Consider the following 19,364-nt stretch of genomic DNA (forward strand, 5'->3'; position numbering starts at 1 on the left):
TCTATGAAATTTCAAGAAAGAATTAATAAGGCCTATATAAAATATAAAATAAATAAAATTCATAAAATAACTCTAACATAGAAAGTTTTTGAGTATAATTTAATTATTACTACTACTATATAAGATTTATGTTACTTAGTCAAAATATTTATCAATAACAATAGCAATTATTTATGAATCTAAGAAATGTTATGAAAGATTAGATTTTGAGAAAAATCTTCTTTTTTATAAGAATAAAACTTTCATATAAAGCTCTAAATATTAAATAGAAGTATTGTAAATATGATAAATATTTAAATTTTATATATAAGAAAAATTAAAATTAAAGCAATGTATTAGCAAATCAAAGCTACTTAGACTGCTAAAACCAATCTGATAATAATTTAATTCATGTTTGATAGAGAATTTTTGAAAATTTTTTTCATTAGCAATTTCTTTACAACTTTTTAATTTTCTCATTTTCAATTTTATGATGCCCATATTTCAGTCACAGATTAAGCTTCTATCCACAATTCCTGAATTATTAATATATTTTAATACAGCCTATTTCAGTCTAATGATATATCTAATCTTTATAATGTTTTGAATAGTTATATAATAAAGTGTTGTTGAGTGGCGGATTACATTACCGCGAACTTTAAGCGTCTCCCCTGAAATTCCAAGGTACCATTTTAACGCTCCAACGGGATATCCGCTTCCAGTGGCAAATCGGCCAATCGGTGAAGCCTATCCCTCGGGGGACCCATAACTTACCACCGATAACTGGTGGCATAAACCTTGGAATGGGCCATGTCAAGGTTACCGCGTTTAAAATATAGAGCCGGGTGAAGCTGTGTATGCGCCTCCCATTCCCACTGGGCGCTCTCCAAGGGGCCAAGGAATGTTAGTATCCCACTAAATAATGTCTAATAATTGGCGGGTGAGAATCTATTTTTTTTTTTTTGTTTTTTTTTAAAACGCTGGATTCTTTTCATACGGCCCGTTGACAGGCTGGCGGACCTGTTGCGTGCGAACGTCAAACCATCTCTTCGCTGTTAACTCCTTTCAACGTCTTTCTTTCACGTCTTCTTCTCCTGATACGCTTCTCTATTTTCGTCCGTTCCTTTCTTTTAAAGGGCATTTCCAATCCTTTGGGTGTCCCTCTCTGACTTTTCATCAACTTACCAAACTTCCACACTCTCTTTAAGTTACCATTCCCTTTTACCATTGTGAGAGGAGAGAGGCCGCTCCTTATTATTTTATCCCTCCCTGCACCCTTCTTTCACCCGCCCTGCTTCCTCTCTCTTTGCCGCCCTCTCATTTCCATATACCAACGCCATTCATTTTTTGGATCCCATCCATCCATCCACCATCCTTTTCCCTCTCCCTCCTTTTTTTTCATCAACGCTAAATAATCCTCATCACAATGCGTCTCTCCACATTCCTCACTCTTATCCTTGCCTCCAGCCCGGCCTTGGTATCAGCAACTGGCACCTTAGGCTTCTGTCTCGGTGTGAAAAACGCCGATGGAACCTGCAAATCGCGCAAGGATTTCGAAGACGACTTTGATGTCCTGATGGCCCATACGAAGATCGTCCGTACCTACGCCGCGGCCGATTGCAACAATGCAGAGGCTATCTTGCCCGCTGCCAAATCTAAGGGGTTCAAGGTTGTTCTAGGTATTTGGTATGTGGTGAATGAACCAGTAGTGGCCATCCCTGTGAGACGTGGGACATTGGGGACTTGAAACTGGGTGAATGGAAGTTAATGTTGTAATTTTTTTTTTTAATTAATATATGTTGTGTATATATATAGGCCTGATGTCGAGGAATCATTCAATGCCGACACAAAGGCCATTCAAAAGGCCATCCCAGGCCACGAGGACGTCGTCGCTGCCATCACCGTTGGCTCTGAGACGCTGTACCGCGGCAACTTCACCGGCGAAGAACTCCTGAGCAAGATCAATACTGTCAAGAAGATGTTCCCTAAGGTCAAGGTTGGGACTGCAGACAGCTGGAACAAGTACGACGATGGTACCGCTGACGCCTTGATTAAGGGTGGTGTGGATTATTTGTATGTTTTTTTTTTTTTTTAATTTTTCCATTTGTCCCCTTGTTACCAACACCAATTACCAGCGGACTTAAAATATATCTTCGTTGGGGAATTACGAACTAAGCCTTGAAATTTCTGTTAAATCCAGCCTCGTCAATGCCTTCGCCTTCTGGCAGGGTAAGGCTGCCCAGGATGCCACCGAAACCCTCCTCGATGATATGGCCCGCGCCGTGAGCCATATCCAGCTCCTCGCCGGCTCCCGTGCTAAAGACATCTACATCGCTACTGGTGAAACCGGCTGGCCAAGCGGTATGTTCCCTTCAACCCTTGTAACCTCCTTTATATCGAACAAAAATATACATATATCAGAATAATTGGCTAACTTCCATTATATTTCAGATGGCGGCTCCGACTACGAAGACGCGAAAGCCGGCACCGCGAACGCGAAGATCTTCCACGACAAGGGTGTGTGCGCCCTGCTGCGCTGGAATGTGGATGTGTTCTTCTTCGAGGCCTTTGATGAGCCATGGAAGCCGAAGAGTGTTGGGGATAATGGCTATGCTGCTGATGAGACGCACTGGGGCTTGTATACGGCTGATCGCAAGCCGAAGTATGAGGTTAAGTGCTAGCTTGGGATGGGATAGGGTTTTTTCGTGTATGTTGTGGTTACATAGACAGATGCAGAGACAGACAAGATGAATACGAAACAGGCTCTTTTCTTTTCTTTTCTAATCTTCTTTTATTTTATTTTTATTTATATTTATATATATTTTTATTTTTGCCTTCTCTTTGTGTTCCGGTCTTTTCCTTGGGTTTTCGTGCCTTGAGTTTTGTTGGAACTTTCTTTCGGGTATTGTATTTGCAGATGTGGTTCCCTTTCTCCATTATCTTAGAGGGTTGTTTGAGTCTTAAATATAAACATCTCAATTTTTGCCCACATGGACCAAGCACCGGGCAGTTGTGTGGCTAGAAGATTTGGTATGGTAAGACAATACAGACACGGCAAGGCCAAGTCCAACTTTGGCGGGAAGACACGTCGATAAAAATTGTGTTGACTAAGGGGCATTTCCATCGAGTACGTCCCTCAGTAGCCAAAATTGTTAGCCGGTTGAAGTACCTCTCGAGGTTCTTCCCCTGACCCGGCAACCTTTGGAATAGTTTTCCGTATTCCGGGTGTAATTTGTGTAATTTGTGGTGTAAAATTATTAATACAGCAGCAAATAATCTCGCTTCTTTTTGGGGATTTGTCCCGTGCTCGACCAAGGGGGAAACATCTAAATTATTTTACTCGTCCGCCCTTGTTATTTGCATCTCTCTTCACGACGAAAGACCGCGAAGGATTGTAGGCATTTGTCTCTTCTTATTCTTATTCTTCTTATTCTTCTTTTTGTTATTATCCCCCATCGACCCGTCAGCTTTGTTACATTCCACCGCCCATTTTTTCAGATCTCAGACTTCTACTTCTGACTTTCAGGAACAGGAACCGGCCCATCAAAACCCGTCAACTCCATTTGCCCCAAACTGTTTCCAGCTGCCTGCACCATGGTTCGATCTCTACATTATTCTCGCTGACTGACGTGACTCTTGTTTACTTTTTCTCTTTTGCTGTTTGTTCCTTTTCTCAACTCAACTCAACGCTTGTCCTCCCATCCACCCGTCCACCTGTCCACTACAGTAGCGCTCAACCCAAACCCCGTTAGTCGCTTGTCGCATCAAACCTGTCAACGTGTTCACCTTGAGACCCAGAGCCTGCGTTGGAAAAAAAAAATAATTAATTAAAGAGAAAAGAAAAAGAAAAGGAAAAAGGAACGTTGGGCTTTTTTTTTTTTTTTTTTTTTTTTTTTTTTTTTTTTTTTTTTTTTGCCTCAAGTTGAACACCCACCCTCTATATCTCACTACATCTCACTCTCCCTATCTCATTGATTTCCATGCTTCAGGTATATCCAGAGCGGCAAGCGGGTGCTTGCTGCTACAGACGACACGGAAAGTAAGCGACAATTTTTTTTTTTTTTTTTTTGGATTAAAAGAAACCCTCCTTCCCCGTCTCCCTTTTTTTTAATAACATACCCGCTCCCAAATTCCCAAATCCCAACTCCCACTCCCTCATTAACATGAATCCTTCAACCACAACCCCTCTCAAAAAAAATCTTAAAAGCAAGGAGAGAGAGGTGGTAAGAAATTCAATAAATCCAATGAACGTGTTCCCCCCAATCTCTCACCCAACTATTAAGACTAACGTCTCCTTGTGTTTCCACCCTTTTTTCAGGCTCACCTCTGCCCGCCGACTCGGCCAATCCGGTGCTCCGTTCAACGTTTGTTAACGGAGAGTGCGAGATATCCACCGTGCAAGACAATCCCATTGCGACAATACCATCTCTGAAGCGTTCAGTGGCTCCAGGGGCAGCAAGCCTCCAGGCTGCTCCCTCGCTCGAACTGCCCTTACCCTCATTACCCAAGTATCACACCGAGTCAGACTCGTTATCGTCGTCTTCCCCAGAGCACAGAAGGCCCGCTAGCAGCGTTTATTATACTACGACTTGGGGCTCACCGTATGCGACTCCCAGTCCCAAACGGTATCCATCATCTTTTAGAAGCCGGCGTCATCGAGAGGAAGAAGAGGGAGAAGGAGTAGAAGACGGAGGAGAAGGGAGAGCAGGAGTTTACAATAGCTGGGAATCCTCCCCTTTATCTACGAGGAGTATAAATCCTAAAGCAAGCAGGGCTAGTAGTCGAGTTTCTCTGAAGCCCTCTGCGCGGTTCTCGAGACGTTTCTACGACTCTACTGGAAAAAGTGCCGGAAGGGGTCGACGGGGGAATCCCACCAAGGATTTCACTGAGGAGTGGATCAATCAGTATCTCTCTGGCCAACTTCGAACAGAACGTACAAACTGGCTGAGTGACGACTCGGCAGATAGCGGCACGGGTTCATTTCTCACCGCCAGGAACCACCTGAGCGAAGACCAGTCTGAAGGCTGGCTTGGGCTGGAAGACGATTCCCAGGACGAAGATCACCTTCGGACTCCAACTTCTCATACCTTTGGAAAAGGCAAATCTAGGGATTTGCATAGGGACGGCAGTCTGCCCTCTCGACCACCCCGCATGTGGTCAAAACATATGCCGAAGAAGAGCACAGATACTTTGAAACAGTCCGACTTTTGGGATTTTGGATACGACCCTGACGCCGTTCATACCACCGCCATTATGTCGGACAAAGACGCGTCCAGGGGCCTGAGCCCGTACACAGGCTCGTCATCAGTTGGTGATTCGAGTCTCCCGATCTCCCCCATTGACAAGCCACTCCCTCCACCTCCCGCGAATGAACAGAATGACGGTGTATCTCAATCACCTTCCGTCAGCCCTCTCCTCCCTTTAAAACAGACACGGATATCAACGCCTGTTTTCCAACGGCCCAAAAAGAGAGTCCAATGGGGCAAGAAGCAATGCATCATCGCAATGCCCCTCGAGGACAATCGGGGCTCCTGTTCTGGTCCCGGTAGCTTCCCCCTTCTCACCCCCGCCGGTGTCGCGGAACGGTTGAAGATGTGGGAAGAGGAAGGATATGATACTCGTGGCTATGAAGAGAATCTTTTTATAGGAGGAGGGGGGGGAGGAAGCGAAGCCGTGAGTGGCTCGCAAAGTCGACCGGCATACCCAGACCCAAACGATTGTCAAAGCGAATGGCGCGAGAATAAATACAACATCAGCTTCCCCGATCAATCCGAATGGGACACTTACGTTAATTTCCTTAAGGAGGAAAAGCTGCGTGCACTGGGCGTATTCCTCGATCCCGAACCGCCTGCTTCTGCCATTTCGCAAGGGTCCGTACAGCTGAACCAGACATCGTCGCATCAGTTCCCTACCCATCTGTTTACCCCACCCATCCCAACCTCGTCTGCGGCCAGTAATCAGTTCGGTCTACCCACGAACCCCCTGTCTGCTCCCTTTAGCCAGCCACCACTGGCCTCCTCGACCCCGGGAGCTTTCGTCTCCCCCGTCGCTTCGCCCTTCCGGGTACCCAGCAGCTCCTCGTTCCCGAATCAGCCTGGTCTAATTGGAATGGACCGTTCGTTTAATCAAGGGTTTCCTTTCTTGCCGTTCCAGCCAACGCCTCCTGCACAAAGTTCGTTCGCCTCGCCGAATTTCTTAGTCGGGAGACCCGGTGGTGGTGTCTCTCCTGTGAATTCTGCGGCGTTGGCGAATTTGAGTATGAATTCTATGTTGGCTCCTGTGTCGCCGTTGAATTCTGATGATGCGAAGCAATTTCCTGGGACAATGAATCTGCTTTCTCAGTTTCAGGGGCTGTTACCTATACAATCACAACAGCAGCAGCAACCACTACAGCAACAACTTCAGCTGCAACTGCAGCTACAACAGGAGGAAGATTCTAGTCAATTTATTCCTCCGTCCTTTGATGCCTCGAACGTCCAAACAGACGCAGACTCGGATACGAGAGAGTCACCATCGGGACCTGAAATCGCCCACCCAACGCCTCGCGGCCATCGTCATAATGTAAGCGAAACACTCCAGAAGGGCGTGGAACAGGCCGAGTATCACCTTGAAGACTCGATCCGCCGTCAGTTGGAGGAAGATGATAGAAACCAGCTTGATGATGATTTGATGAAGTCGCGATGGGCGGTGGCGGATGCGCCGCTGGCTAATGCCTCCAGCAATGCTCAAGGGACAATCCTTCCACAACAACATCTCTTTAGGGAGCACAATGATATAGACCGGGAAGACGAGAAACAGGAGGATGAAGGCCTCCCTCTCGATGGGTCCGATATCGATACAAACCCTAGTCGCTCGGGCTCGTTCCATGGCCAGTTTGGCTGTAAGAATATGTTCGACTCGAGCGCTGCAGCGTTTCACCAGGCACAGCGTAGTGTACGCTCGTTCAAACCGCGACACAAATCGAGGACATCCGTGTCAACGCTAAACGTCGAGGCGAAGGAATTCGATCCATCCAGTTCCTTTGCGTCGAACACTTTCTCATTCACTGGTAATAGCTTCCAGCCACCACCACCTGCGAATTTCCAGGTATCCAACCCCAATTCCACCTTCAGCCCGAGCCTGTCGCAGCACAGCACTACCTCAAGCTCTTTCAATGTGGCTGCACCATCGTTCCCTCCAGGACCTGGCCGGAGTAACAAGGGTTCCATCTCATCAAATTTCAACTTCTCCACCGCGTCATTCAACATCGATGCCCCCGTCTTTAATCCTGGCCGCAGCTTCGCCTTCGATACCACAAATGAAAGAACTCACGTCTCCGGCTCGGATGCTGGTATCCCCGCCCCCGCACCAGCACCAACGTTCCCGGGAGGCAAGATATTCTGCGCCTTCGATACGTCATCCGCCATCGTCAAGCCTGCGAAGCGATCAAAGGCCATCCCGATCATCCGGCCGGATGACAACGTTAGCAAGAAGCCTGCGGCTACGGATGAACGCAGGCATGGCGAGGATGCTGCGGGACGAGTTGGGCCGGTTGGTCGTGAGAAACGCGCTCGCCGTGCTGGTGGTGATGGGGACGGGCAAGTTGAGTTTGCGCTTCCGAGTAACCCGCTTGCAGAGAGTAGGGATATGGCGTCTCTGAATGGTGCGGTGCCGGGCACGAATTCTTGTTCCTCTGCTGGTGGGAAGGAGAATGTGGGACCGGATGAGAGTGTGGAGGTAGCTGCTGAGAAGGAGGCGGATGCTAAGGACGCTGCTGTCCCTGAAGATATTGCAGATACTGCTACTGCGGTTGGGAATATTACCCCCGTCTCAAAAGATACACCAATCAGTCACACTACAGAATGGCGACCTTTTGAATTCGAAAATGGATCCGAGGCAGCCGCTTTCAGTGCTTCATTCCCTGCGGCTCCTGGACTTCATCTCCTGGAAACTGGGACTGACTCCGTGATACATGACCCGGAACAGGTACAGAAACAGGATCAAACGGTCACTCAGGATAATGCTATAGTAACGGCTAATTGTGCCAAGAGCCCCGCTGAGAAAGAACCTTTGGTAACTGCGGATAATGAGGAAGCTCCTGAAAACCCCAAGGCTCCATCTGTGCTCAAACCTACAGCCAAGGCCTTTGAATTCAAGTCTACTATTCCTCCTGTGACTCCCGCTCCAGTCCCATATGATTCTGCAACCCCAGTCCAACCCGTCGCTCCTCTAAAACAGGCCCGACCATCCTCCGTTCCGAAGAAAAGTGTTGGCCTCGAAGGCTCCCGCTATGCCGTGTCCACTCCTCCTTCCTCCCCACCTCCCGCCAAGTGTATCAACAATACCGTTGCTCGATCCCCTGCCGAAACTGAAGATTATATTGCTTTGGAAGAGGAAGAAACCTTACCATTAAGCGAAGCGGGGTCTCATTCAGAAGAAGATGCTGAGCACGATTCGCTCAATGAGCAAGAGATCGATGCTGTCATGCAGCAACTGAATGACGAAAATAACTCAGGTCTCGGCATAGAAAGATTCAACACCCCACAACCGGAAATGGAAGAAACATCTGGGGAATTATTCGGTGGGGGACCGCGTCTTATTCCCAGCTATGCCATCCGCAGCAACGCTCCCAGTCCAAGCCCGCAAGGATCTCGTCCACTCTTTGCCAACGTGCCCAAGATCGACTCTGCGTTTGGTGGGCCCGCGCATCACATTTTATCGCCACAGCGAAGTGCAATTAGCGACAGCAACTCTCCCATATGCCATCTCAATAATCCTGAAATCGAACACGTGAGTGATTGGGACGATGCCATTTCAGTCGGCGAGGACGCCAAATTGCGGCAGCGAAGTCGTTTCTTCGATAGACATGTCAATGACATTGTTGGTGGGATAATTGAAGACCGCCTCGATCCGCTGGAGAGGGCTTTGGGTGTCATACAGCAGTCTATCGATATCATTGCTGCGAACCAAGTGCTGAATCAGAATCATAATCAGAATACGCGCAGAAGTGCATCTGCGGGCGTTGAGCATAGTGATGCCGATGACGAGGATGACGAGGAGGACGATGAAGCTCTCCGATACAGGTCCAGATCTCCATTAAATAGGCGCGTTAGACACGTCAATAGTATCAAGCAAGCTGTCGCTGAAGCTCTGGCTAGCCAGGTTCCTCGAATCGAAGTCCCTGTACCTCCTCCCGCCCCTGTGATTGATCTTACGGAAATTCACGTTGCACTTGCTGAGTTGAAGACACTAGTTGCGCCTAAACCAGTTGAACCAGTTCCAGAGCCACCAATTGATTTGAAGCAAGTTATTATTGATGCCATTTCAGAACACCCGCGACTCAATGCACCTGTTGAATCTGTTTCTCATACGGATAACATTGAGGCGTTGAAGATGCAAGTTGAGGGATTGCAGACAATGTTACGAGTTGCAGATGAGCGGGCTGAAAAGGAGTATCAAATTCGTAGAGACGCTCAAGATTCTGTAGCACAATGCCAAAGGCTTCTCAGGATTGCTGAGGAGGATGCTGCGTATCATCGTGAGTTGGTAATGAAGACAGAAGAGGCCTTCAGGGACCTGAAGGAGCGGACGATCCCCGAAACAGAGCGGATCGAGAGGCAGTCTAGACTTTTGCAAGAGCAGCAAGAGAGTCTGCAACTCACTCTGTCTGAACTGTCCGGGAAGAACATTAGTCTCGAGGAAACTCTTGATGAGTACAGGGTCTCTGCAGATCAATGGCGGTCTCAGGTTGAGAGGGTTAAAAAGGAGAATAAGGATCTTAAACTCACGATTAACCATATGAAGGAACAAATCGAAGACAGCATGGCTGCAAGGCAGGGTCTTCGTAAGAAGTTTGAGAGACTCCAGGATGACATGATCAGCGCGTCTCGGGATATTGCCCGCAACCAGGCTACCTGGCGCAAGACGGAAGAGGATCTAATTGCTAAAAACAACGCTCTTCGAGCAACTTGCGATCGTGAAGTGAAGTTAAGGGAAAAATTGGAAATGGACATCAGCGACCTTCAACAGCATGAGAAGGAGGCTACAAAACTGCGATTCATCTTCGGGCAGTCGCAGCAGGAAAATGCACGACTTGAGGAACTGGTGATGTCCCTCAAACAAGAAAACCACGATTTGCGAAACAAAGCTACACGGTTCGAGCGCGAGTTTAACGATGCGCGGGAAAGTAGCCATATTGAAATCAAGATGGCTAGGAAGGTTATGGAGGCGGATATTGATGCTGCTAATAATCAGGTCAACTACATCCGTGCTGGGCTAGAATCGCAAATCAGCAATCTTCAGAACCAGCTGGATAATGTCAGATTGGATGCGGATACGGCCAAGGCAAGACACGAGTTGCAGCTTGAAGAGGCCACTGATGCAAAGAAACTTGCACTCGCAGAAGCTGCTGAGTCAAAAGAGAGTGCTCTCCAGCAGCAGCGTCTATTACAAGAACGTGGGCTCAATGATCTCCGCGAACGACATGCCCGCGCCTTGCACAATTCTTCTGACGATAGACAGCGCAGTGAAGCGCGTCTAATGGAACTGCTCTTGCTGCGAGATGAAAAGATTTCGAATATGGAAAGTAAGCTCTCCCATGTCGAAGAGAAGCTTGAGATTGCGAAATCGGCAGCGCAGGCAGCAGCACAAGCGGCACAGAAATCTAATCCAGCTCCGATCCTATCGCCTATTCAACCAACTTCGCCATCCATGACGTACCGCAGAGGGTCTGAGATCCCTGAGAAGATCTCGCCACAGGCGTTTCGAGAGTCAATCATAGTTTTGCAGGATCAATTGCAGCAGCGTGAAGGACGCATCGAGGAGTTAGAACAGGAACTGGCAGAAATCGATAAAGATGCACCTGCAAAAGTGAAAGAGCGCGAGACAGAAATCAACTGGCTCCGCGAGCTCCTTGGAGTACGTCTGGATGATCTGCAAGACATCATCGATACACTCTCCCAACCAACTTTCAACCAGCAAGCCGTCCGCGACGCCGCCATCCGCCTCAAGGCAAACGTACAGATGGAACAGCAAGAAAAGGAGCGGGCTACATCCGGCGGCCGCCAGCAGTTTCCGTCATTATCTACCCTCTCCACCCTCGCCGCCTCCCACCGCTCCTTACCCTTAGCCGCCGCAGCAGCCTGGGGCAACTGGCGCAAAGCGCGAGAAAACTCCGCCATATCCAATACATCCACAACCGCCAACGACCACCATACCCCTTCCAAGGGCTCCAACAACCCATCCAGCTTCCTTTCCGGTCTCCTAACCCCACCCAGCTCAAACATCCGCCAATCTCCCGCAACGTACAGCGCCCCTCCTGTCCCCATGCCAATGGGCGCTAGCAGCCGACGCACCTACTCCGAAAGCAGATCCCTACGGTCTTATAATCATCCCAGCAGCGGTATTGGTCCACGCAGACTCTCCACGCGCCAAAGGGAGAAAATACCGCAAGACCTAGGACCACCCTCGACGCCGCCGCTACTTCACCAGTCCAGCTACGACCGTGATGCTGAGACGACTAGTTATGGGGAAGCTGCGTATGGCTATGACTATGGCGATGATAGCGATAGCATACTTGGCGAGGTAATTTCGGCGCAAGAGTCTGGGTCTGCGGGTGTGGACGGGCCGTTTGGGCCTTCGATATGACAATGAAGATGGATTGAGTTGGTATTTGAAATATCCTAAACTTTAATTCCCTTTTTCCTAGGGCTATATAATATATTTCTTCCAAGAACAGAGTGCAGCTTTTGGATCTATTTTTTTTTTTTTTTTTACATTTTTTTTGGGTTTTAATTGTTCAATTTTTGCATAGCGATTTTGATTTTCTAATTACACGATTTCATTCATTCGTGCTCATTGGGAATATAACCTTGACTTTTGCTTTCCAATTATCTTGTCTATATTTGACATTAATATTACCCCCCATTTTCTTTAAGAGTTTTTTTTTATTCTTAATCCATTTTCACCTATTTTAATCATGGCCTGCAACGCTCGCCAATACACTCACTCGTCCACAATTTCCTTTGTCACTTTTCTTTTCCCCCTCTTCCTTTTTGGGCAAATCATGTTGAATTCTTTGCATATAATATATATACCACCACATACCCCGTTACCCATCCTGCCCAGTTCGGGTTCGGATTTGGTTCGTCATCGTCGTCGACCATATTTTAGATTTTTATGTCCCCCCCACTTTTTAGGTATCTATTTCATGCTTTCCTTTGATACCACCTCATTTTTACATTTATTTGATTTTTATCTCCTCTCAAAACCAGATTGTCATGTTTACTCTTTCTCCTTAGTGGTCCCTGCAAATAAGACCGTATAAATTCATAAGCCTTTCATTCTCCACTTCCGCCAGATTTATAGAACTTTCAACTGTTGGTCACAAACAAGTGTTTTAATTAATTCCATGTGCTAACAAAAGTATTTAGAGCAGTTCTTTGAGCTATCACGCGTCCTAGATGGCGTTGCATTCATCTGGTTGCAGGAGCCGCTCCAGATCTAGAGCTATTAGGCGTCTATAAAAGCAGCTTCAGAAGAAGGTTGCTTCCCAGCCATGATTCTGTAGGACTGGCATTTGCTGTAATTTTTTGGTGTTTGATATACCCATGGAGTGCGTGCTGGGAAAATAGATACACAGACTGAAAAGGCTATACTTTTATCAGCATGCCTTTATCCTAGCTAAATTTTATGCCGTTCCTTCAACCTGCCACTTCTTGTTGATCTGAGCATCCAAATCACTACCATTTAAGGGTTCAAGCAGAAATTGCATGTAGCTAATTTTCATGAGCATGATAATGTAGACTCATCATCTTCTCGCTCTGCTCATTATATATACATTGCATTGTGACCAACACTAGTTTCAAGCTAGCCATAATTTATTGTGCGCGGAGGTGGAAACCAGTGGCTTGTCTGCTCAAGTCCATCCTCCACGATTATCCGATTTTGCATGGCCAATATCCATGTTTACATGTCGTGCATACATGTGTACTTCCCCACCACAAAATCACTATACATCTGCCCATGCTCCTCCTATCATTCACTTCCGAAAACTGCTGCGAAATCCACAACACGAAGCCACACCAACCATTATCCACCCGTCCATGAGCGAATCACATATGGTTTTGCACCAGACCAGCCCACAGCGGATACAGCGGATACCACTAGTTAAGTTTCAAATTGATCTGATGTATGCTGTTCGCATTGTCGTAGCGCATGGGCATGGGAACTCGTGATTTTCAGTCCATTCTGGTATCACAATAGATGAGTGGATTGCTGTTATTTTGCTATCTCCTATTCTTTTGAACGGCAAGTGGCAGGTCGTGGTTGGAGTTTGTGGATTGATTTTAACCGGTAACTAATTTGCGAAGTAACTGTCACCAGTTCATGATTCCGGTGGTGGTAAGTTGATCATTGCTGTAGGTGTTTTCTATTGAAGGTCTCCCCTGGCTCAACACCAACTTTTTCCCCGATCTTGGTTCTAGTTCTTCCATGTGATCTGCAGAGAGATCTTTGGCCCGACTGCATTTTATCAAAGCGATTCTTATGACTTGCTACAGGTTATGACCCTTGTTACTTTATAAACCTTTCAAATAAGACTTTTGAAGAAATCTAATTAAAAGCTAATTTTGAAAATTAATTTGAAATTGAAATAAATATCTTAAAAGATTTATTAAAGTTTAATAATTTTAATAACTTTTTGAATATATTAAATAATATATATATTTTTTTCAAAAATTATATGAATTTATAATAAATAATTATACAAATATAATATTAAAAGTTAAAAATTTAAGTTTTATATTATTTTTTTATATTAATTGTCCATTTTTTTCATATTATATATCAACCATATTTCCATCTCTTTGTTTAGCATCATATTGATTAAAGTGCCCTGATGTGAGGTGATGAGCTTGATTCAGCGGTGAATAGCTATTGAGCTATTCTGAAGGAAACTGTCAGGCGGCACGGATTAACCATTGCCCCGGTGGTCGCTCCAATTATACAGCCTTTCATTCAACCCAGGAGATTTATCAAATCTCCCAGAAAGTTGACGGCAAGCATGAAGCTATTACCAAGGCTTTAGTTGAAACGGTCATCCAACAGTATGCTCTCGCGAGCATTTACCCTTTTCAACGGCAAAACCATAATCAAGATAGAGTTGATTGAATCATGCTTTGGCGGACAGAGTTAAGGGATGTTGTCTTTTTGCCACGCATTTACGGAGTAATTAAGCTTAGGAAAATAATAGCCAAGGTTTAGCGGCTTTTGTGTACTCTTCAGAGGCCCGGCATTCCCGGGAGCGGGTGATGATTGATACGGGTGAAGGAGATAGGATAGGGTGATGCGGTGGGGTGAAGTGGTGGGGTGAAGTGGTGGGGTGAAGCGGCGGAGGTGGAAGAAATCATTGGTAAGCTTGGTGTGATGCTGAGGAGCGGAAAAACATGGGGTAGAAGGGCGTAAAAAGAAGATACTATTTAGGGTGGGAGGGGTGGTGTTCAGGTCTGTATGAAATAGGAGAAGTTAATAATGATATCTCCAGGACTTCTACGAGCTTGACTACCCAAGTATGCAGCTACCGTCTGAGATTCCCGTATCAGGGAATAGTGCACTGCATGTCTATGCAAACATTGTGCGATGAAGCATTATTCTATTTCAATCCTGCCCTCCTTGGAAAATACCTAGCTGGTTTTGGTGGATTCTGCGGAATCTCTGTTCACTTCTTTTACCCCTTATCCTTGTCTCTTATAGGCTTTTAAAGTGGTCTGCATGTTGTAGAAGATCCAACATAGCATGGATTAAATCGAGGACCGTTTCCTCTGAAATGAAGAAAAAAAAAAGTAAATCCACAAGAAAAAGGAATCTTTAGAATGCATCATTGGATATCACTTCTCCCCATCCTCCATAGTCTGAATATCATATAAGTTCAGTAGGTGGTCTATATCTATCAAGAGAATATATAGTATAACAAATCGCTATCGCCATAAAGAAAATAAATTGATAAACAAAAGAACAGAAGATACCCATATGAAACATGGAGGAGCCAGTGGAGACGGGAGAACAAAATATCTCATCGCGAAGCAACCTCCTGCAAAAAAGCGAGATATCCTGTCCAACAGAGCACCCGCCAGCACCTCCCTTCCAACTCATGCCCCTTAAAGCAAAATAAATCTCTCCCTGACAAAAATATCCCTCAAAATCTCAACCCCAGCCCTCGCTGGACCCCTCCTCCCCCCCAATCGAGCCGGAAACTCCACAACAGCCTTCCTCAACAAGGCAAGGCCTACATCCCCCCAAAACCCCACAACCCTCACCGCAGAATACCTCAGCAACGCACCCAGCACAAGCAAATGCGTATCCTGCACCTCACTAGCAGGAACATTAAGAATATTCGCGCACACGCGCCAAAAGCACGTATTGGGCACCGGATTTTTTCTTGTTGTCTTTGAGAAGTTGCGAAGCGATATCGCTGCAAAGCCAGCGCCAAGGCCAATCATGCGCTCCTCGTGTGTTTGCGGGGCCACAAATTTCCCTGCACCACCTCCGGTGCCATTACCACTAGGCTCCTCGCGCCACCAGCCGACAGCCACCTTGCCCGCGTCCGTGGCCTCGTTGCCGTAAAATCCCCACAGCACGGGGCAGACAGCATGGTACTTGGCGAGCAGGATGTCGATCATTGAGATGCCCTTGAAGGAGAAAGGGTCCATGGAGAAGATTTGGGCCGTCAGAACGCCTAGGGGCTCTGCATATTTAGGCGTTATGCCAGCTTCAGCGATGAGTTGGGCGACTATGGCTTTTGAGAAGATGTTTAGGAGGTAGATTAGGAGGGCGGGGAGTTTGGTTTCAGATTCGGGGAGGGTTGGTAGGTTGGTGGGTGGGAAGGCGAGGAATTGGTGGGCGTCGACCGGAGGGGAGGGGATGGTTAGGGACATTTTGAGGATGGTTGATATTTCGTTGGTCTGGGTTGGTTAGTAAAGAAATGGTCTTGCAGGTGGAAACGGAAATGGGCTGTGAAAGCATACAGGGGTGCGGTTTGCAATTTTATCATCAGTAACAAGCTGGCCAACGCATTTCTTTATAGTGCGGCGCATGTCGCCCATATGCTGTTTCAGGACCGGATTCGTCTTTGTCTCAGCAATCATGTACTTTCTAAACTTCTTGAGATGCTGATGGAGCTCGAGATATCGTTGATGCTCCGCGATTTGCTGTGGGGTACGACGCGAAGCTCCCAGGACCTTGACGGTCGTCTCAGTTTGCCCTGACTGTTGCAGTTTATCCTTGTCCTTCTTATCCTCCACCGCTCGGAGCTTAGCAGCACTTCCCTGCTCCTTCCTCCGACGCTCTTCCTCTGCCTCCTTTTTCTTTTGCTCGTGCACAACTTTATCCCGCAATGCATTCTCTTCCTCCTGCGCCTTCTTCGCCTTTTCTGCCTCCTCAAACTTCTTTCTCCTCTCCTCCTCCTGCGCTCTCTTCACAGCCTCCAACCTCGCAGCCTCTTCCCGCTCTCGCCTTTCCTTCTCCACACTCTCCCTCCACAGCTTCTCCACCTCCTCCTTCCTCTTCTGCTCCTCCTCCAAATGAAGTTGCAAAATCTCCTCAGCCTCCAGTCTCAGCGCATCACGCTTGGCAGCGGCAGCAGTCAGTGCGGCATTGTGTACCTCTTCCTTCTCTTTATCGAGACGCTCTAGCTTTTCATAGAAGGATTTCCGTTCGTACGCTCGAACCTTTTTGAGTTCATTGTTGTGCAGACGAACTTGCTCGAGGTCCTTGGCTAGCTCTAGGATGAGCTGCCGCGAAGGACTATCTGGTTGGCGGGGAGAGAGGAGTTGTGGTCGACCCATGGCGCTGGGGGTTGGGATTTTTAAATAGAGCCGGTGTTAATATTATGAATCCTGGCAAATTTGGATGGTTCTGGCTGGTGGGTAGAAATGGAATGGCGTTGCTGAGGTTCGTAGAAGCTGGAAGTGGTGTATTGCAAATGAAAAGACCGTGGAGAACATACTATGTGTGGTTGAGGAGTTGGTCTCAATGGATAAATTTTGTTCGTTGGAGAACGAACAATGAGCTATGCTGTGTGTTATATCTCTGACATTTGACAGCCCGGCTACTTCCCCACCTTTGGTTAATGGAGATGAGAAGCTATCATCAGTGACTGCCGTCATGCACTGTACAATTCACTATCAAGTGACGCTGCCTGTTTGGCTGCGGGTTTGGTGAATGATCTCAAATCTGACAACTAGATTCACCAGACATTCCAGCTGAAGTAATTGGTTGGTACCACAAGATGTATCAACGAACAACAACCGACCGCGTTCACGCGAGATCGCGTCCCAAACCAGCAATCGAGAGCAATATACGGAGAAATAGGAGTCTAGTGAGAGCGGTACCAAAGCAATTAGAAAGTTTTTGGGGCACGGAACGACGGGAGTGCGTCTTTTGAATTGTGTTTTCTTATTTAATTTGAGGAATAGCAGAGAACCCTGGTAAGGAGAGGGGACCTTTGAAATGTATGAATAGTTTACCCTGCAACCAGTTATTCTGCAAAATAATGTTGATGCTATAACCAGCTAATAGTTAATTCATGTTGAATCTCAATCATTGCTGACTAAATCAATACCTTGGACAGATACGCTCAGGTGCACTAACATCAGCCAATAAGAGCAGAGTTTCGGATATTTTCAATCTGAATCTCAGATTTGTTTATTGATAAAAACACTATTTCAAATAGATACAGTACATATTAATTTATGTCTTTAATCTCATACTTTAATTATAAAGCTTAATATTTTAATCAATATTTATATATAAATTAATTAAAAATTATCATAAAATATTTTTTTAAATAAAAAATATATTTAAGGATAATAATAATCATGATAAAGTAAATATAAATTATTTTACAATATAATAAAATAAATAAAAGTACGAAATATAATTTTTATATTAAAAAACTCAATTTTTAAAATTAGTTATATTTAATCTGTATTAATAAAAATTTAAAAGCGTTTTTTAATCATTTCATCCTCAGTAATTAAATATTATAATGATGAATATTAATCCAAAGATGATTTGATTGATTAATTAAAATAAATAAAATAAATTTACATTGGAATTGAGATGCATCAACAATGAGTGGTTGGTGAATAAATGAAGGCATGATTACCCATCAATGATGTATGTAACTAGTAACCTGCCCAATGGCAAAAGATCTGGGTTGTGAGAAGCGGCATTTAGTTCGAAAGGAAGAAGAACTACACAGAAAAGGAGTAAAAGTTCTGGAAAAATAGTCCGCGAACCCGGTGGTCTGGGTCCAAGATGCCAAGCAAGGGGACTTGCATCAACATGATCTGAAATAGGGTCATCGAAACTGGAGTTAGTGCATGGGTTTTAAGGCGGGGAATGAATGAGACAGGCTATTGGATCCTTAGTTGGCAAGGGATAAAAGTAGAGGAATTGGCGAGTTGAAGATGAAGCTGTGAGAGAGACAAATGAGCTATATGTTATTGTCACCCAACTATGTGAGAGAATTAGAATGAGAGGGAACAAGTCATCCGTATAGCGCTGCCTAAGGTATGTATGGATTGGATTAGCAGATTGGGATTCGAAAATTTTTGAGTTTGTTGAACGGGGTTCTGTGGGAGAAAGAAGCTTTTGGCCGTCCTGTGGTTTGGGCGGATGCTGAGCAAAGAGACAAGAGGAGTGACATTACATCATAGTTAGCTCAACACTCCAAGGTCAAAGCTGAATGAGGCGGAACTGCTGGGAACGGTTGGCGGTGGTGATGGTGATTATGTCGCTAACAGATGGCGGAAGGGAACTCTGGAGAGGGGGAAGTCTATCTTGAATAATAACGTCCAGACTTTCATTTTAAAAAGCTACAGCTCTTCAACTGCTTAGAGCTCTCAACTGTTTTCTTTTTTTCCTTTTCTTCATCCTGTTCCATTTTCTTTCCTTTCCTTTTCTTTCTCTTTCTCTTTTTTTTTTTTTCTTCTTCTTCCCCTTTTTTATTCTTCTGCTTCTTCTTCTGCTTCTTCTTCCTCCCCCATCTCTTCTCTCTCTCTTACCTTCCTCTTCCTCTTTTATTTATTCTTGATAGCTCTTGAATCTCTTTTTTAAAAACCCAGAGATTCTCTCTCTTTTTCATCTCTTGACACGCCTCCTCGCATTACGCCTCCCTTCCCTCTCTTATCTCTCTTTTTGCCCCTCTCCCTGCAAATCGCCTCCCTTGCTCTCCTCTTCCACCCCAATGCCAGCTCACTCGCAGAAATATCAACCAGCCGTAAACTTACCAGCTATGAGTCATCTCGACACGGACAAATCCACGATTCTGAACTCTTGAACCTATTCAAGCTAGATCTCTCTGTCACTCTTGTTACTACCTTTACTCTATCTAGCTCCTTTTGCCA

At 45.8% G+C, this 19,364-nt stretch overlaps 2 protein-coding genes across 2 annotated transcripts; one reads left to right on the top strand and one right to left on the bottom strand.

The window, feature by feature from the left end:
- Nucleotides 1–1,405: 1,405 nt before the first annotated feature.
- PAAG_11673 (hypothetical protein) lies at nt 1,406–11,604 on the top strand (the record flags this gene model as incomplete). Its single annotated transcript, XM_015847275.1, has 6 exons — nt 1,406–1,665; nt 1,795–2,052; nt 2,180–2,340; nt 2,431–2,641; nt 3,969–4,018; nt 4,298–11,604. The coding sequence occupies 6 exons, from the start codon at nt 1,406–1,408 to the stop codon at nt 11,602–11,604; spliced, it is 8,247 nt and encodes a 2,748-aa protein (XP_015703064.1).
- A 3,509-nt stretch (nt 11,605–15,113) lies between these two features.
- On the bottom strand, nt 15,114–16,799 carry PAAG_02993 (hypothetical protein; the record flags this gene model as incomplete). Its single annotated transcript, XM_002794402.2, has 2 exons — nt 15,114–15,917; nt 15,981–16,799. 2 exons carry the CDS (start codon nt 16,797–16,799, stop codon nt 15,114–15,116), a joined length of 1,623 nt encoding a protein of 540 aa, XP_002794448.2.
- Between the last annotated feature and the right edge of the window lie 2,565 nt (nt 16,800–19,364).

Source organism: Paracoccidioides lutzii, assembly GCF_000150705.2.
Source record: "Paracoccidioides lutzii Pb01 unplaced genomic scaffold supercont2.8, whole genome shotgun sequence".
Taxonomy (NCBI): Eukaryota; Fungi; Ascomycota; class Eurotiomycetes; order Onygenales; family Ajellomycetaceae; genus Paracoccidioides; species Paracoccidioides lutzii.